At 35.3% G+C, this 16,526-nt stretch overlaps 3 protein-coding genes and 1 long non-coding RNA gene across 4 annotated transcripts; 3 read left to right on the top strand and 1 right to left on the bottom strand.

The window, feature by feature from the left end:
- The first annotated feature begins 2,230 nt into the window (after positions 1-2,230).
- LOC125210763 (importin subunit alpha-like) lies at positions 2,231-6,144 on the top strand. The gene is made up of 11 exons (XM_048110344.2): positions 2,231-2,669; positions 2,978-3,074; positions 3,171-3,262; positions 3,355-3,486; positions 3,619-3,804; positions 3,903-4,066; positions 4,194-4,272; positions 4,578-4,706; positions 4,928-5,055; positions 5,133-5,510; positions 5,701-6,144. The coding sequence occupies exons 1-10, from the start codon at positions 2,460-2,462 to the stop codon at positions 5,506-5,508; spliced, it is 1,593 nt and encodes a 530-aa protein (XP_047966301.1). The 5' UTR covers positions 2,231-2,459; the 3' UTR covers positions 5,509-5,510; positions 5,701-6,144.
- A 1,499-nt stretch (positions 6,145-7,643) lies between these two features.
- LOC125215624 (GATA transcription factor 15-like) lies at positions 7,644-8,666 on the top strand. Its single transcript, XM_048117092.2, has 3 exons — positions 7,644-7,846; positions 7,939-8,046; positions 8,130-8,666. The coding sequence occupies exons 1-3, from the start codon at positions 7,826-7,828 to the stop codon at positions 8,385-8,387; spliced, it is 387 nt and encodes a 128-aa protein (XP_047973049.1). The 5' UTR covers positions 7,644-7,825; the 3' UTR covers positions 8,388-8,666.
- A 4,548-nt stretch (positions 8,667-13,214) lies between these two features.
- Positions 13,215-14,397, top strand: LOC125211150 (GATA transcription factor-like protein). The gene is made up of 2 exons (XM_048110854.2): positions 13,215-13,411; positions 13,669-14,397. The coding sequence occupies exons 1-2, from the start codon at positions 13,283-13,285 to the stop codon at positions 14,218-14,220; spliced, it is 681 nt and encodes a 226-aa protein (XP_047966811.1). The 5' UTR covers positions 13,215-13,282; the 3' UTR covers positions 14,221-14,397.
- Positions 14,398-15,782: 1,385 nt separating this feature from the next.
- Positions 15,783-16,355, bottom strand: LOC125217150 (uncharacterized). The gene is made up of 2 exons (XR_007175580.1): positions 16,159-16,355; positions 15,783-16,026 (listed from the first exon to the last, which is right to left on the bottom strand). It is a non-coding gene; the product is annotated as an uncharacterized LOC125217150 (long non-coding RNA).
- Between the last annotated feature and the right edge of the window lie 171 nt (positions 16,356-16,526).

The raw sequence follows: 16,526 nt of genomic DNA, 5'->3' as shown, positions 1-16,526 counted from the left end.
TTGTTTTAACGTTTAATTTCATTTTAATATATTTGAAATTGTTATTACTTCCTCGATTAATTTGACACAAGTTTTAAAAGAGTAGGAATATGGGCAGTGGATTCATATTTTACTGATTCATCTCTACTCACATTTTATTATAAAATTAATAATATAAAAATAAAGCCTACAACCTCCTAACTTTTTCAAGTAAGTTTTTATTACATTTCTTAAAAACTTTATCGGATCAAAGTGGAACAAATTTTGAGGGACGGAGGTAGTATATAAGTTTTAAAATAAGTTAGTAGAATGTTACTACAATATAATGAAAAGTGAATAAAAAGAATTAGAAATGTGGATCCTACTCTTATAAAATTATATTGTTTTAAAATAAAATATAAATAGAATGAGTTAATGAAATGTGATTATATCACTATTGGGGGCGATCAAATGAGGCGGTGATCGGCTCCCCCATCGGCTCCTCATTGTGGAAGAGGGTCCGATCATCGGCCCATGCACCTCCCCCCAAAGAGCCGTTGTATCGGCTTTGACCGACCCCATAGGCATGTGATCGCCCTCCATTGTGGAGATAGAGCTGAATATCGATCCTATCATCGATTTTTTATTATTATTTTTGTGAAAAAAAATTACTTTTAATCGTACCACATTATTGACATTCACTCCTCTTCTCACTCTGTACTTTTAAATGTAGTGCTCATTGGTCCTTGCATATATTTTCCCCCATCAAGGCGTCAACATGGATTCTCAATTTCTTCCACAATTCTAATTCTCCTTATAGGTCAGGTCTAATTGACTAATTCTTCTAGTAAATTCTTATTATTCTATGATAATCAAAACTTCATATGCAAAATTTTGATCACATACAAACTCATCTAATTATTTCACTCCCTGTCAATTTTTTTCCTCTGACATGCAACTCCACATCATATCATTGTTTTTTTATGTTTCCTTCTCGGCAATTTCCTATATGCTCCCAACACTTATATTCGATCCCTGCAACAAAGTATTTCATCATTCCCATGTCGAAGCTAGGAGATATATGAAACAAAGACTATATAAGGTTGCATTGAGATGATTTGGTGATATTATCAAATTCGAATATAGGCTCATAGGATTCAAATTTAGATAATTGTAATTTGTAGTATATATCCTTTTACCGACGTAAGTATTCAATATTTAACATTGGACCTTTTAGCTTATTGACTATCAAACTAATCAGCATACTACTCCATATAACATTAATTAAAAATAAATACACTTTTACGCTAGGATAGACAGTCATGTTATTTTTTGGCTTGACTAGAAAACCTTTAAACTCTTCGACTCTTCGACAGTATGAGGATCATCCCTTAGAGCATTTCTAAGGAGAGAAGGTATATAGAAAAGATATCATGTAGTATTTACTTTCTTAAAAAGTAAAATATATCCTTCTAAAAAGTTACACATTCCAAAGGAAAAAGGTATATAGAAAGATAAATTATTTGTTAAGAATAAAATAATAGTACAAATGCATTAAAAACATAAAGTGTAAAACATTCTCAAATACCTTTCCCCTTAGAAAATGGTTTTTCATGAAAAGAATAACAAATATGGTAGTTATAAGATTTTACCTATTCATGGAGAGGTAAAGATACCTCTTCAAAATGGAAAAAGGTATAATACCTTCTCAAATACATCTTCCTTTGAAAAATAATTTCATAAAAAAAAGTAAATATGATAGTTATATTAGTTTACCTTTTTATTTACCTCTCTCCTTTATATGCTCTTATAAATCAGGTAACGTAGCATGAATCAGGTGTGCCTATCCGACATTTTCTAATTTCAATGCTCCATCTTAATCCAAACCCTTAAAAACTATACCCGTTTTGATAATATATACTGTATAAACAAACACTTTTGATGAGATGGTTATACTTAAATTACAGAATATTATGTTACGAATTTATGATAATAAATTGAGAGAATGCCAAGAAATCACCGGAAAACAGTGATGAAGGGAAAATTTTATCATCATTTTTAAAATCCGAAATACAAAAAATAATTATGTTTCCATTAGTTTAATCAATATACAGCCGTCATACGCTCACTTCTAATCTTACCCTAATCTCGCGATGCAGGAGATTGCAGCCCACAAATTCAAATTGAGTGGCAATATCGTTAAATAAGTAAAGAAAGAGGGCAGTTCAGCTGAGGAGGGTCGTTGGAACCGCTACAATCATCGCCCCATTCTCAATTCGCATGAAAAAAATCCCGAGCTTTCTCTCTCTATACAACTCAAACTCCCCATTTTCTCTCTCCATTTGAAAAAGAACTTCTTCAAATTCTGAAACTTTTTCGTCCGTATCCATAAATATTCTTCCGCACTACCATTCTCCTCTGACACCAAACAAAGCAACGCAATTATTGTGCAATATCGGCCATTTCTAGGATTTGAAATTTCGCCCCTCCCTTTTTGATCGATGTCGTTGAGGCCGAACGCCAGGACGGAGGTCCGTCGGAGCCGCTACAAGGTGGCGGTCGACGCGGAGGAGGGTCGCCGGAGGCGGGAGGACAACATGGTGGAGATCCGGAAGAACAGAAGGGAGGAGAATTTGCAAAAAAAGCGGCGGGAGGGGCTTCAACCTCAGCAGCTACCCTCTGCAGTCAACGTTCCGCAGCTTGATAAGAAGGTATTGGTTGTTCAACGTTTTTTTTTGCTTTAATTAAAGTTAGGTTTGGATCTGATCGAATTGGATTGATTATTGATTCACGAATCTGCTCGTCTTGTTGCTATTGAATTTATTGTCTGTTATTATAAAATTTGTAATTGTCATATATGATCTGGTGATTAAATGTCTAAGTTATCTAATTAGGTCTGCCTAGCATCTTATAGTTGGATCAATAGGGATAAAAGAAACTTCATGTCGCGATTTGTGAGATACTTTTACATTTTAATTTTGAGCTGTTGGTTGCATCGTGCATGCCGTGCCCTTTTCAGCTTGAAAGTCTTCCAGCATTGATTGATGGTGTTTGGTCTGACGATGGTCCGCGGCAACTGGAGTCCACAACTCAGTTCCGGAAACTTCTTTCAATTGGTAATCGGAAAGCTCTACTTAGTGATACAATTTGGGTTTATTGTTTTCACTTTCGAGCTCAACCTGAATTATTTTTATTATGGTTTGTTATAATAGAGCGAAATCCGCCGATTGAGGAAGTAATACAGTCCGGAGTTGTTCCTAGGTTTGTAGAGTTTCTTGCAAGGGACGATTATCCGCAGCTTCAGGTATGTTGTGGTGGATGTTTTTGTATTATTTTGATGAATAGTTGCTATGACTTTTGATTATGAAATGATGGATGACTTCTTCCTTTATTTAGTTTGAGGCAGCATGGGCCCTCACAAACATTGCCTCTGGAACATCTGATAACACCAAGGTTGTGATTGATCATGGCGCTGTCCCAATATTTGTGAAACTTCTTACTTCTCCAAGTGATGATGTTCGCGAACAGGTATGCATACATGGATGTATATATATTGTTATTTTTATGCTTGTATTGCCACTTTGCCAGTGGCACGCACAAATGATTTATGTTGAACTTGTTACTTTTATATCATTTGATTTTCTTTGACTTCTTATGCAGGCAGTCTGGGCTTTAGGAAACGTTGCAGGTGACTCACCAAAATGTCGTGATCTGGTTCTCGGTTATGGGGCTTTAATGCCGTTGTTGTCGCAATTTAGTGACCAATCGAAACTATCCATGCTGAGAAATGCAACATGGACTCTGTCAAACTTTTGTAGGGGAAAGCCACAGCCTCCATTTGAACAGGTTTGTCTTTCAGTAGTTTGTTTCAGATTTTTGTGCATCTTTTCACTGCCAATCCCATTTGATAGCCTATAACATGTCATGATTAAACCCTTGACCAGGTGAAGCCCGCCCTCCTTGCTCTTACTCTTCTTATTCATATGAATGATGAAGAGGTCCTAACAGATTCATGCTGGGCACTTTCATATCTATCTGATGGTGTTAATGAGAAAATCCAAGCTGTGATTGATGCTGATGTTTGTCCTCGTCTTATTGAGCTTTTACTGTAAGTGGCAGAGTGTCTACTACTCTTCCCAAATTTCTTGTCTAGTTATATCAGTTAATTTATTAGTTTGGTACACTTTTGACGATTATATTTTGTTTTCTATTTATTCTTTTCTGGGTCTTTTCAGACACCCATCACCATCTGTTTTGATACCTGCCCTGCGCACTGTTGGAAATATTGTGACTGGTGATGATGTCCAGACTCAGGTATTTAGACAGACGTATTTCTCCGATTAGTTATAAAACTGTTTATTTCCCAACAGAAAGTTCATCCTAGGATTACTTTCAATGATTGTTTGCATGTCTTTTCCGCCACTCTCTGTGTGGAAGACACTGATTTTTGTCGTGTAAGGATATGTTGACATGTGATAACAAAAGCGACCTTTTAGTGATATAAAAATTGATATTTATTGTTTACCTGCACTTTATTTCGGGAAGGCAATAATTTTGTTGTTAGTCCGCAGTGGCTTTGCTTTAAACTAGACACTCAGGATCTTTGCAATCATTTTCAGGTCATCATTGAAAAGGGGGCTCTTCCTTGCCTGCTTAACTTGTTGACACAAAATTATAAGAAAAGTATCAAGAAAGAAGCTTGTTGGACCATCTCAAACATAACAGCAGGAAATAAGGACCAGATCCAGGTACCCAAACTTGGACAAGTGAACTGGTCATCTACAATTTCATTGTAACTAATTGCCATTACTGCATGGAAAATGTAGATACAGACAGTAAATGTATTCTGTTACACCAATTGCTTCTCTATGGACTAGCTGCTTATTCTCCTTCTCGAAAAATAGTGTTTTTTCTGTTTTATGTTATAATGCTACATATAATTTAAAAGGCTTGTTATTTTAATGTTCAGGCTGTGATTGCTGCTGGTATTTTCTCTCCTCTTCTTACTCTGCTTCAAAGTGCTGAATTTGAGATAAAGAAAGAGGCTGCCTGGGCTATTTCAAATGCCACTTCTGGTGGAACTCCAGACCAGATCAAGTAAAAACTTTCAACCTCATTCCTAGTTATTTCATGTCGTGGAATGTGTAGCTTGAAAATTAATCCAACATCTACAGGTTTTTGGTTGGTGAGGGATGTATAAAGCCGATGTGCGACCTTCTTATTTGTCCCGATCCACGCATTGTCACAGTCTGCTTGGAAGGCCTCGAGAACATTCTTAAGGTTGGAGAAGCTGAGAAGAACCAGGGTAACACCGGAGATGTGAATGTCTATGCTCAGATGATTGATGACGCAGAAGGTCTAGAGAAGATTGAAAATCTCCAAAGTCATGACAACAATGAAATCTATGAGAAATCTGTGAAGATTCTTGAAACATATTGGTTGGAAGACGATGATGAACAGGTCATGGCTGGAGATGCTACACAGCAAGCTGGCTTTAACTTTGGAGGTGGCGACCTACCTGTTCCAACAGGGGGCTTTCAATTCAGTTGAAGGTGAAGTAAATGTTTTCATTTTGAGTCTTTTATCTTGGCCTGTCTAGTAACCACTCTGTGTATCTACTTAGTCAATATTGTGTGTAGATTTATTTATGGTTAAACCTGATCATATAGTTTCCGATCCTTTCCCTTGTGATGTATACGTGAATGTGACCAACCGTAACATGAAAATAGTTGAAATTTACAGGAAGCTCAAGAGGAACTTGAATGGATGTCCAATGGATCTGGCTGGTTGAGTTTTATCTGGAGTCTGGTTGGCTGTCGGTCTCTTATGTTTTTAACTTATCGTAATGCCAGTTATGGATATGAGAGATGGCGTCCAAGGTGTAGTATTCCCTGAAGGTGGTGGGATACAAAGGGATTGTCTGGTGGCGTCGTCAAGACGGTTATCTCACATGTTTTTGTCTGCAGAGAACCATATTTGCAAAATCTTTTTTCTTATCATACCTTTTTCTGCAATGGTAGCATGAATATCATGTGGTACTATATTATATTGAAAACATCTTCCATGCCCGCTAGAGTATATAAAGTTGAAATTGAGTCGTTTTTATGTGATTTGTCCTGTATTGGTTTCTTTTCTTTTTGGATTTTGGTAAATACAATGAAATCTCGTGCACATTCGTTTGCTTCAGCGATTAGTAGCCTAAGCAGTTCGTGTTTATTTCTTCTTGAGTTTTGCTGTTGTGTATATTTCTTCTCGAGTTTTATATGATACCTTATATTGGATGATATCAGCGTTATTGGCTTTGCTCAAATGAAATTGGGAATTTGGCCTTGTATTTATGAGGTTACAATTCAAATGTTGGAGTAATATTCAGTTTTGGCAGTATTTTCTAGCAGTGTTAGCTTCATTTTCAGTAAAATCACATAATTAAGAAATCACAAGGTATCAGTAGCAAAGGACACTATAAATTGCTTGCAAAAGCTGTGGCTTCTGATATTTCTTCATTGAATTCACAATCAACTTGTTTTTGGTAACTTAATATTCTTGATATTCAAAAATATGCTATTTTTATTGTACGGAGAGTATTATTCATGCTCACTTTTTTTTTTGTTATAAACTTTTTGCTAGTACTACTACTTACTACTCACAGCGAAACATTCTTACTAATTAATGTTTAGCTTTAATTTGAGTATTCGCTCCAAAACTTTTGTTTTCAAGAATTATTTTTATTTCTGAATGTCAATGATATTTCAGAAGTCAAAACACTTGATTTTGGCATATGGAAACATACTCCTACTATACTAATATTTGATATTTGATTCTAAAGTACAAGCAAGGAACTGCAGCAGATTCTTATTTAGCTTCTTCTGTTTCATAACATGATCAGAATCGTTATTATTAGTTGTACCTTTATGTCATCTGTCCCCTTTAGATTCTCGAACCTTATTTAAACATTAGTGGAGTAGTATATGATTGATTATAGTATGAATTATGAATCATTAAAATAAGTTCACAGTTTACTTTGTTGTGTTGCAAACTAGCTAAAGAACCATCTAAATAAATTGGCCCTCGTTTTTGTTTTATAAGTTTGGGAATTATATAGTCGGTCAATATTCTCCCTTCTTTCTATAGCAGTGAAGTAATTTTATTATTTTAGTACATTTTATAGTATTGGAGTCATTAGTAAAAATTAATATATTCATTCTCACTTATTTCATTATCTCTTCATCTATGTACCCTTTTCATTTTCAACTTTATTGTTCACTCACTTAACTCAGTTAACGCATTTTTTTTTTAATTATGTACCCAAAAAAAAACATTTCCATTACTATGGAACAGGGAGTACTAGTATACGTACTAATATATTAAAAGTTTATTTCATAAAATATCCAAATAATAGGAATGTCAAGATACCAATAATAAGCACTCAATTAATCACTTATAAAACGACCAATAAATCATCAAACCCCAAAAATCGAAAAATGAAAAGTCATGCACGGATTCCATCACAACAGAATCACGAAACCAACGGCCGAGATTGTTTCACTGTAAATTCAAATTTTGAAACATCAAGGGGCACTATAGTCAATTACCACAAAACAAGGTCAGCTAGGGTTTGGCGTATCGCTGGCTTTCTATTATTTTCTGTCAACAGACATATAAAAAGATTAGCCGAGCCCACAAAAACACACACACTACACACACTCGGCCCATTCACACTCTAAACCCTTCGCCAAAAATTGATTTATTTTCACAAATTATTTCTTTTTAAGTTTTTCTTTTTTTCCTCCATGCGATGATCACGCCATTTTCTGGATAAACATTCTCAAAGCATTGCTCTAATTTCATCAATCCACACTCCGATCACATGGATCTGAAAGTAGATAAGGTGAGAAATCAAGCGATCGCATCATTATCCACTTTTTTTTTCGGTTCATCAATCAACCGCGACTGTTTTACATCTCGCTTTTGCTGTTTCAGAAAGAAGATTTTGAGAAGAAAAATGGCAGTGTTTCTCCATTGAAGACCTGCAGCGATTGTCACACCTCGAGAACTCCGCTATGGCGAGGCGGTCCAGCTGGACCGAAGGTATAAAAGTGAACCGTTGTAGCATTTAAAAAAAAAAAATTGTACGGTTTGATTTGATTTGAAATTTTCTGTTTGATTTGCAGTCTCTATGCAATGCCTGCGGGATAAAATACAACAAGAAGAGGAGGCAGCTCCTAGGGCTGGATTCGGGGAAGCCAAACAAGAAGAAAAAGCGAACGAGCGTTGTGCGGAGCAACGAGGTCAGAGAGATTTTGAAAATGCGATTCAAAAGCGAGATTGTGTTGCAGAGATCGGGAAAGTTGATGAACAAGTTGAGAGAGGAAGAAAGAGCGGCGATACTGTTGATGGCGCTTTCGTGTGGATCATCTGTCTACGCTTAGTGGAGTTGTACCTCCGGCCTCTCCGGTTGTACCCTAAATTTGAAATCTGGAAAAAGGAAAAAAAATTGGAGAGCTCTAGTCTAAGTGTCTAACTTAATGTGATGTTAATTTGAGGGGAAAATTTAGGTTTTTTTTTTTTAGGGTGATTTGCTGATGTAATGACTAACAATGATTGAATTAGTCATGTTTTTCCTAGTAATAGTATGATTAAATCCTTAGATTTTGATTTTTGACTTGTGTATATAAGCTGTTTTGATTTATATTTTTATTCTTTCTCTATTTAGTTTTGTTATTGATGGTACAAGTAGCTTTTTGGATGTCTTGGGAAAAAGTGGTAATGTTATCTAACATGAAATTCTTTGTTATAAATTCGTTCCAACTTCCAACATTTTGGGTTTCAAAAATTAAATTTCCCAATTGACGCGGGCATTTTGAACTTTTTGGGAATACAAGTGGTTGACAGTTTGACCAAGTCTGGTTTTGGATTTTGCTCTTAATCATTTTACTAAGTATTATTGGAGTAATGATGGAATTGGTTTTCAAATGTAATTTTGAAATTGTGTAACTAAAATGGATGCATGTTTTGTTTAATAATGTGTGTAAAACAAAGCTCAATAATCCACATTTGATGTATATATTGTTAATAAAGTGAAAATCCTGAAGAACAAAACCAAGCCCCCTGATTTTAAATCATTTTTTTTTTTACTTTATGCCTTAAACAATTATGGAGTACATTGCAAAGGTATGATGTGCATGTCACAAATGTAGATATGGCTAAAAATCATTATTGATATATGTGATAATATATGATACAGATACATTATTGTCATACGAATAAAATAAATGAAACATCACATAATTGGAAATTAATATATATGCATCTTTAGAGAAAATCACACAAGGAAAATAAGGTAGACATTATATATTAGAAAAAGAAATAATTGGAAATTACTACATAGAGTGCATCTTTAAAGAAAATCTAACATAAGGAAAATAAGATAGACATTATATATTAGATAAAGAAAAAAGTCGGGTCGTTTTTATTAATACCAAGATCAAACCCTATTTAGTTAATAATATGGAATTAAATTATAAATATGGTAGTGAATCTCAATTTATGGAAATGAATGGATAGAAGGAAATAGTATCGGTGCCCAAATTTCGATTCACTTCATGGAATCACCTAAAATTGGTGTGTCCATATAAATTGTGCTCAAATATTTAATTATAATAGTATATTTTTATTGGGTCACGAAAAGGCAGACCTAAATTTATGATTAGCATTATTGTTGTGAGTTGTGACCGTACTAAATAAGAGTAACAAATCAATAGACAATGGTGGCGCATTAAAAGATGGTGGTCTATGAACGCCAAAAAATGAATTTATACAAATAAAATTGTTTGGCCCATATCAGAAGACGTTACAGCAGACGAACATACATGACGTTTCTGCGTCAACTAGTTAACATAATCATAATTAACGAGTAATTAGGGTATAGAAACAGCAATTAACACTATGTCGATTAAAAAAGCTAAAATTAACACTGTGTTTTCTAACTTTAAAACTACAATTTTCTTTCTTTCTCAAGAGCATGTAATGGTGGTTATTGCGACAAATTCTGTCCGTTATTGCCGTATTCAACTACATAGTTTAATTTTCATATTGATTCATAATTAGTGTGAAGATTTGGCTTATGCTATTTTTAGCAATCAAAAGCGTTACCCGCAAGTGTATGGGATAGGCAGTACGTGACAAGTTATATTTATCGATTCTCGAAGACTGAAGGTTGGAATGAATATTATGATGCAATGCCAGATTAATGATGGGGGTTTTGGATTTTCTTAATTAATAATGAAGAACAAATAAGTAAGTAAAGATAATTAACTAAATAAAGCAAATAAAATATGATTTTCACATAAATTGGGAAAGTATAGGGAAATTGATCCGTTAGAATGGATCAAGGATATTACCTACGGGTCATGCAGTTCTATTGGGCCTCAATTGTGGTTAGGAAAGTCGAGATGGTTGATTAGACCCTCTCTCGAGTGCATCTAACGAGTTGATCGACCTCTAATGTCGGAGTCTCCTTCCAACACTTCGAGAATGACTCCCTAATTCTACGAACTCAAGCCCTCTCTAGCACATGCATCTCTCGATCATATGGGTTGCACGGAGTTGTTGATTGCACATCTATCCTGATCATGCATTTTTCAATGACAACAATTAATTAAGCAAGAAATGTATCTAATTGGTAGCTAAGCAATTAGATAATAAAAGCTCAACAATCAACGAAACCAACAATATGAGATAGAAAAGCATTAAACCAAAGTTCAATCTATACAATCTGCTCAAACTTCTCCAAATCCTTACTAGAAACTTAACTAAACAAGATCAAAGTCAAATAAAATGAAATACAAAGTAAATGAAAGAGAACATAGTTGAAGGAAGAGTCTTCTCCTTCAATCTCTTGAGAGGATAAGCTCCTTGGCCTTCTTCATTCTCTTGTTTCCGCTCAAAATCATGGTTGTCAGAGATAGGGTTAAAAAAATATGAAATCTCTTTTATATTTGAGGTGAAAAATGGGAAAATAAGGAAGCTGTCAAAAATGCCCGATCGGGTGATATGCAAGTGTCAAAATGCCCGACCGGACATTTTGTATGGAACCCGCAATTCGCTTCAAAACGCTCAGGCGAGCGCTTTTTCAGATGGAAAACGCCCGACTGAACGAACTCTCTGTATCTTGATGTGCAATTCCAGTCAGAACGCCCGGACGGGTATTTCTTCGCCTAGAAAATGCCCGGGCAGGTTCTGTATTGTCCAGTTCAACTCCGTTTAAGCTCGTTTTAGACCTGTTTTTGCATCAAGGGTTCGACAAACCTGTTAGCTCTATAATTAGCAAATAAGTGGATGAAACCTAGACTTTATACCTCAAATTACTCAACAACTTGTATTAATCACCTACCTAAATATCCTAAACCATGAGTTTGTCAAGATTACGTGTCTTGATTGATATATTTCATCCATCAATCAATAAACATCTCATTTTTCCTTTTCGTTTGTCTACTGATAAACTTTCTATTTGTTTTTTTATTACCTTTGGTAATGAACTCCACATTCCACTAACTTTATTTCACTCACATTTTATTACTAAATTAATACAAAAAAAATAAAATTCACATTCCACTAACATTTTCAACCAACTTTCTACTTACATTTCTTAAAAATCCATGTCAAATCAAAACTCCCTTTGTACCGACGAAGGGAGTATATCAATAAATTTGAAAACAAGAAATAAATAGGTTCTAATCTCCTTTATTTTGTTTGTTAGAGGTTTTGCCCTATTTTTTGTGACACCCTCAACTCTCAACTTGTGTAACAAAAATTTTGAAACTAAATTATACACTAGGAAATTGCTTAAACTCGCAAACTCTAAGAAATTAATCATTTATTAAAATCAAATTTATTTTTATATAAATTTATATTAAATAGTAATTTAACTCCAACTATTTACATTAAACTCAAACAAACTTAGCAAAATATAATGTGTACACTAGGTTTTTATACTCACAAAGCAGGGTGCAGCAGAGAGAGACGAATAGAAATATCTAATGACATCATCACTGGATTGAGATGTCACTTCAATTTTTATTATGTTAAATCGAGAAAAATGTCATTTCTTGATAAGGGATGGTCGATGGAATTGGGCTTATCGTGTTTGGGCACAAGATTTATGCGGATGGTTTAGAGATGGATAGAGCAAACATTACCGCTATCGAGCAATTGCCACCACCCTCCGGTGAAAAGACAAAATTTCTTGAGGCATGCTGGCATCTATTCCAAATACTATTATTCTGTTTATATAGAATATATGTAATAAAACAAATATTCTAAACTAATTAAAGCATTTAATTAAAAAATATTTATTATTTAAGTTTGTAGTCAAAAACCATAATATATATTATTTAAATATATTAATGAAGTGTTTATTTTATTCAAACTGCTCCATAATAAAACTATATCATTTCATTTTGTTTAATTTCATATTATTTGAAGAACCAATTCAACACGGGAAAATAAGAAATCATATTATATTCCCTCCCAAAGAATAAGAAAATAATAATTTCAAAATATCTGCTGGTAAAAATCAACACCCAACCAAATATCAACAAACCAACTAATAATAAAACTATATCATTTCTTTTCATATTTGCTTAATCTCAACAAACCAACTAATAAAATAATTTTGCTTGAAACCAACAAACCCACTAATAATAAAACTATATCATTTCATTTCATATTTAAGCAAATAATACAAAACGGTCACCAAACAAAACCTATTTAAGCAAATTAAGAAGGTTGCCTTTTTCTATATCATTTCATTTCATATTTAAGCAAATAATACGAAACGGTCACCAAACAAAACCTATTTAAGCAAATTAAGAAGGTTGCCTTAGAAAAAGTAAAGTTCTAAAAACTTCTACTAGTACTACTATTTTAAGAAAGTTCTAGCATATTATGTACCATACTGAAGTTTATTCATCAAATTAAATGTTTCTAAAACATTATCTGCACAAAAATCGAATGAGCTAGAGAGAAAAGATTCTCTAGAAGACAAATGGCGAAAGTTCTAATATCTTCTAGGCATAACTCGATTAATACAACTTTAGAGGGTAAAAAAACCTCATTACTGACACGAAGACACTAGACGCCAACATATGCTGGAAACTAATGCCACGTGTCATTAACTAGACACGTGTCCAATTCCTAAGCAACGCAGGCAATTCTATATTCCAACCTCTTATAAAAAAGTTAGATGCTACGTGGATATTGTGACAACATTTCGAATAAGCTCTACCGCTAGTGAGATCGCATAATTAATTTACTAAGAGGAAAAATGCAATCTAGATTCGCTCTCACCGCCGCCAAATTCAACCGCACTCTGTTCCCGCAGCAGAGCTTACGCGGCTGCACCACCACCTCCGGCAGAACGGCTGATCCAGCCATCCACGCCATCGAGGAAGAAGTACTGTATTAATTTTGAGTAACTAAATTTTAGTGATTTATGCATATCCAAACTTCATATTATTCGAACTTCATATTAGTATGATATTGTCTGTTTTGATAAAGTTTTACTGACTTTGTTCTAATGAGTTGCCCTTGTATATTGTTTGCACATTTTTTAGTGATTTATGCACGTCTGAATTCAATATTAGTATGATATTATCTGTTTTGACTAAGTTTTTACAATTTTGAATAAAATTGATTAATCTTGTTTCTAAGGATGTGTATCCTACGGATGCGATGCAAGACGAGAAGCGGCGGCGGCCGCCGAAGCACGAGCCGACGAGCAAAGACAACGAAACATACACTGCTCCGAAGTCTCCGATAGAGACGGCGGCGAAGCTGGAGTCCAGCGGCGTGGGGCCGATGCCCGACCCGTTCGGGCAGCAGAAGCGGCGGAGCACGTGCGCGGGGATCGACGGGAGCCCGTGGCCGGAGGAGGAGGATGGAGTGGACCGGAAGACGCAGCGGGAGGAGCAGGAGAGGGACAACAAGGAGTATTACGAGCACCACAAGGCGTCTCCGCTGTCGGAGATTGAGGTTTGCGATACGAGGAAGCCGGTGACTCAGGCCACGGATGGGACGGCGCAGAGCGAGAGCGTCGGCTATGATGGGAATTGGGGGGAGGGGGTGTGGCGGCCGGAGCAGCTGGATACGGCGGAGGAGGCGCTGAGGAGGGCGGCAGAGATATTTCGGATGAATGCGATGAGAGGGGATCCGGACTCTCCGCACGGCAGAGTTCTCCGGCAGCTTCGCGGCGAAGATTGGTGATGTCGTTCGCCGCTTTTGTGAAATGAAATGTGACAAAATGATAAAATATGTATATTAATAATAGTCTTTTGAGATATTGAAATTAGGACAGCATGAGTAGTAAACTGTTGGTACTAATTCGATCTAGGATGTGTGCTTCGGAATTCGGATTATTAAATTTTTCTCTTTTTATTTGCAGTCATGAGTTCTTCGAAAGAGTGGCTCAAGTTCTGTATTGATCAATTTAGTTGTTTGGAATTGGATGTTGAATTAATATTTCGCCCATACAAGAAATGGGGAGACTATTTTCCTAATAGTAGATGGAATGATCTTGGAAATGCACTTATTGGCTCACGATTTCTACATTTAACTAGTCTAATAGTTAGTCATGACTGGTTGATTGTATTTGCAAGATGTCAAAGTAAAATAAATATATGGCGTTTTAGACATGATCAGTTTGTTTGATCTCAGTTCCAAAATAAAAAGTTATATTTTGTTATTTTCTTGGTTTGAAGAAATGATGTTAATGAAATATGAGTTTTATTTATGTATATTAGTTTTATAATAAGATGTGTGAATGAAATAAGATGAAATTTGGAATTCATATTGTTTGTAATATTTCACTCTTATTTAGGGACAGATAATCAGAACAGATGGAAATGGTTAAATAACAGATGGAAATGATTAAATAAGATTTTTATTTAGAGATGGAGTGACAAATACTTTTATTTGGAGACAGGAGAGAATAAGAAAGTCATTTAGAGTAAGATGTCATTTAAGATGCAAGCATAATATTTGACAAATGTATTACACAATCACACCCAGGCAAGGTATAAACTGTTAGCCAATAGCGGAACTAGAATTTTAAAATGCAAGCTCAATATTTGAGCAAATTTTTATCACTCTTATGCCTCCTTTGTAAGTCTATGAGGGTGCTTTGGACATGGCATATATGGACTTGCATGTGAGCAGTGCCGAGAAGTGTGTTGCTAGACGAGAAAGGGAAACATCTCCATAAACACAAACACACCGGCTAATGTGACCCAAATATGAACTTCATTTATGTGTTGACTGGATGGGAAGGTGACTCCTTAGGCGATTTTAGTGTCCCTTGATATGTCGCCACAAGATCAACCAGCTAAAAGTGCAAAAAGGTGTAGCATGGTAGCCCTGTGCTTTTGTTTCATGTATGTACTCGTGTCTCAATAATTTTATATCATAAAAAACACAGAAAAATTGGTAATTATTACAAATTTTGTTGCTCTACATGGCATGCGAATTACTCCCTCCGTCCCTGAAAAATTTGTCACATATTTCTTTTTTCGTCCGTCCCTAAAAATTTGTCACCTTTCACTTTTACCATTTTTGGTAGTAGACCACACATTCCACCAACTCATTCCCTCTCACATTTTATTTTAAAACTAATATATAAAAGTAGGAACCACGTGTCACTAACTTTTTCAACTCACTTTCTACTACATTTCTTAAAACCCGTGCCGGGTCAAATGGTGACGAATTTTGTGGGACGGAGGGAGTATTATTTTTGTGACAACTGATATGCCAACAATGAGGGCTTTCCAACGTTATACAAAGGGTGATACCACTTAAAGGAATGAGGACACACATAACTGTTCGTCAATACATATGATCTGATGTAAAATGAAACATACCAAGGCCCGCAACGTTATGGAGAGAGCGTTTTCCGTATATCTAAACATTGACATCATCTGTGTGGACCATGTTGTCTTCAACACTCAGACTTGTTAGCTTGATCCTTCTCAAGTATCTATCTCCACATGACTTGTCTAGTTGTCCTGCATAAAACATCTGTTATTATTAAGTTAGTATGTGAAAAAACACAGTTGGAACATGATCTGCTTATAACCGAATGCAAAATAGACCCTGATGAATTCTTGAATTAACAATGAATGAAAACTAATTTTGGGGACAAAACCTCACCTTCACAATCTAAGTCCATTAGTTTTTACATTCAATCTTGTAAGCACCGTGTAGGTTGAAGCCCACACCTATGATGTATGACCTGCATCGGGTTGTAGTCTTTTCCAAGCTATAATCTTGGTTGAAGCCCGTCACAAGCAATCACGAGAGACAGAAATGCAAGGATCTCAATCGCAACCCTTTTGTATTTTTTCTCATTTTTTATTTTGGTGTGACGTAAGAAAAACATGAGACCCCTCTTACAATCCATTTTGGGTTGAAAAGGATAATTGATAATTTGACATATATCCATTGGGGTGGGGGCTAAATTATCATGTCAAATATTAACCGTCCAGGAATGGTGCCGAACGAAACACATTTTAAGTTGT

This window comes from Salvia hispanica, chromosome 3 (genome assembly GCF_029641045.1).
Source record: "Salvia hispanica isolate PSC_SH4W2 chromosome 3, Shi_PSC_v1, whole genome shotgun sequence".
NCBI lineage: Eukaryota > Viridiplantae > Streptophyta > Magnoliopsida > Lamiales > Lamiaceae > Salvia > Salvia hispanica.
The sequence above is the reverse complement of the archived record's forward strand: the minus strand, read 5'-3'. Positions and strand labels throughout refer to the sequence as shown.

Coding starts and splice junctions, on each gene's coding strand:
- LOC125210763 (XM_048110344.2), top strand. CDS start 2,460: ATGTCGTTGAGGCCGAACGCCAGGACGGAGGTCCGTCGGAGCCGCTAC. Junction 4,067..4,193: donor CGTCTTATTGAGCTTTTACT/GTAAGTGGCAGA, acceptor GGGTCTTTTCAG/ACACCCATCACCATCTGTTT. Junction 5,056..5,132: donor GGAACTCCAGACCAGATCAA/GTAAAAACTTTC, acceptor CAACATCTACAG/GTTTTTGGTTGGTGAGGGAT.
- LOC125211150 (XM_048110854.2), top strand. CDS start 13,283: ATGCAATCTAGATTCGCTCTCACCGCCGCCAAATTCAACCGCACTCTG. Junction 13,412..13,668: donor TCCACGCCATCGAGGAAGAA/GTACTGTATTAA, acceptor CTTGTTTCTAAG/GATGTGTATCCTACGGATGC.
- LOC125215624 (XM_048117092.2), top strand. CDS start 7,826: ATGGATCTGAAAGTAGATAAG. Junction 7,847..7,938: donor TGGATCTGAAAGTAGATAAG/GTGAGAAATCAA, acceptor TTGCTGTTTCAG/AAAGAAGATTTTGAGAAGAA. Junction 8,047..8,129: donor GCGGTCCAGCTGGACCGAAG/GTATAAAAGTGA, acceptor TTTGATTTGCAG/TCTCTATGCAATGCCTGCGG.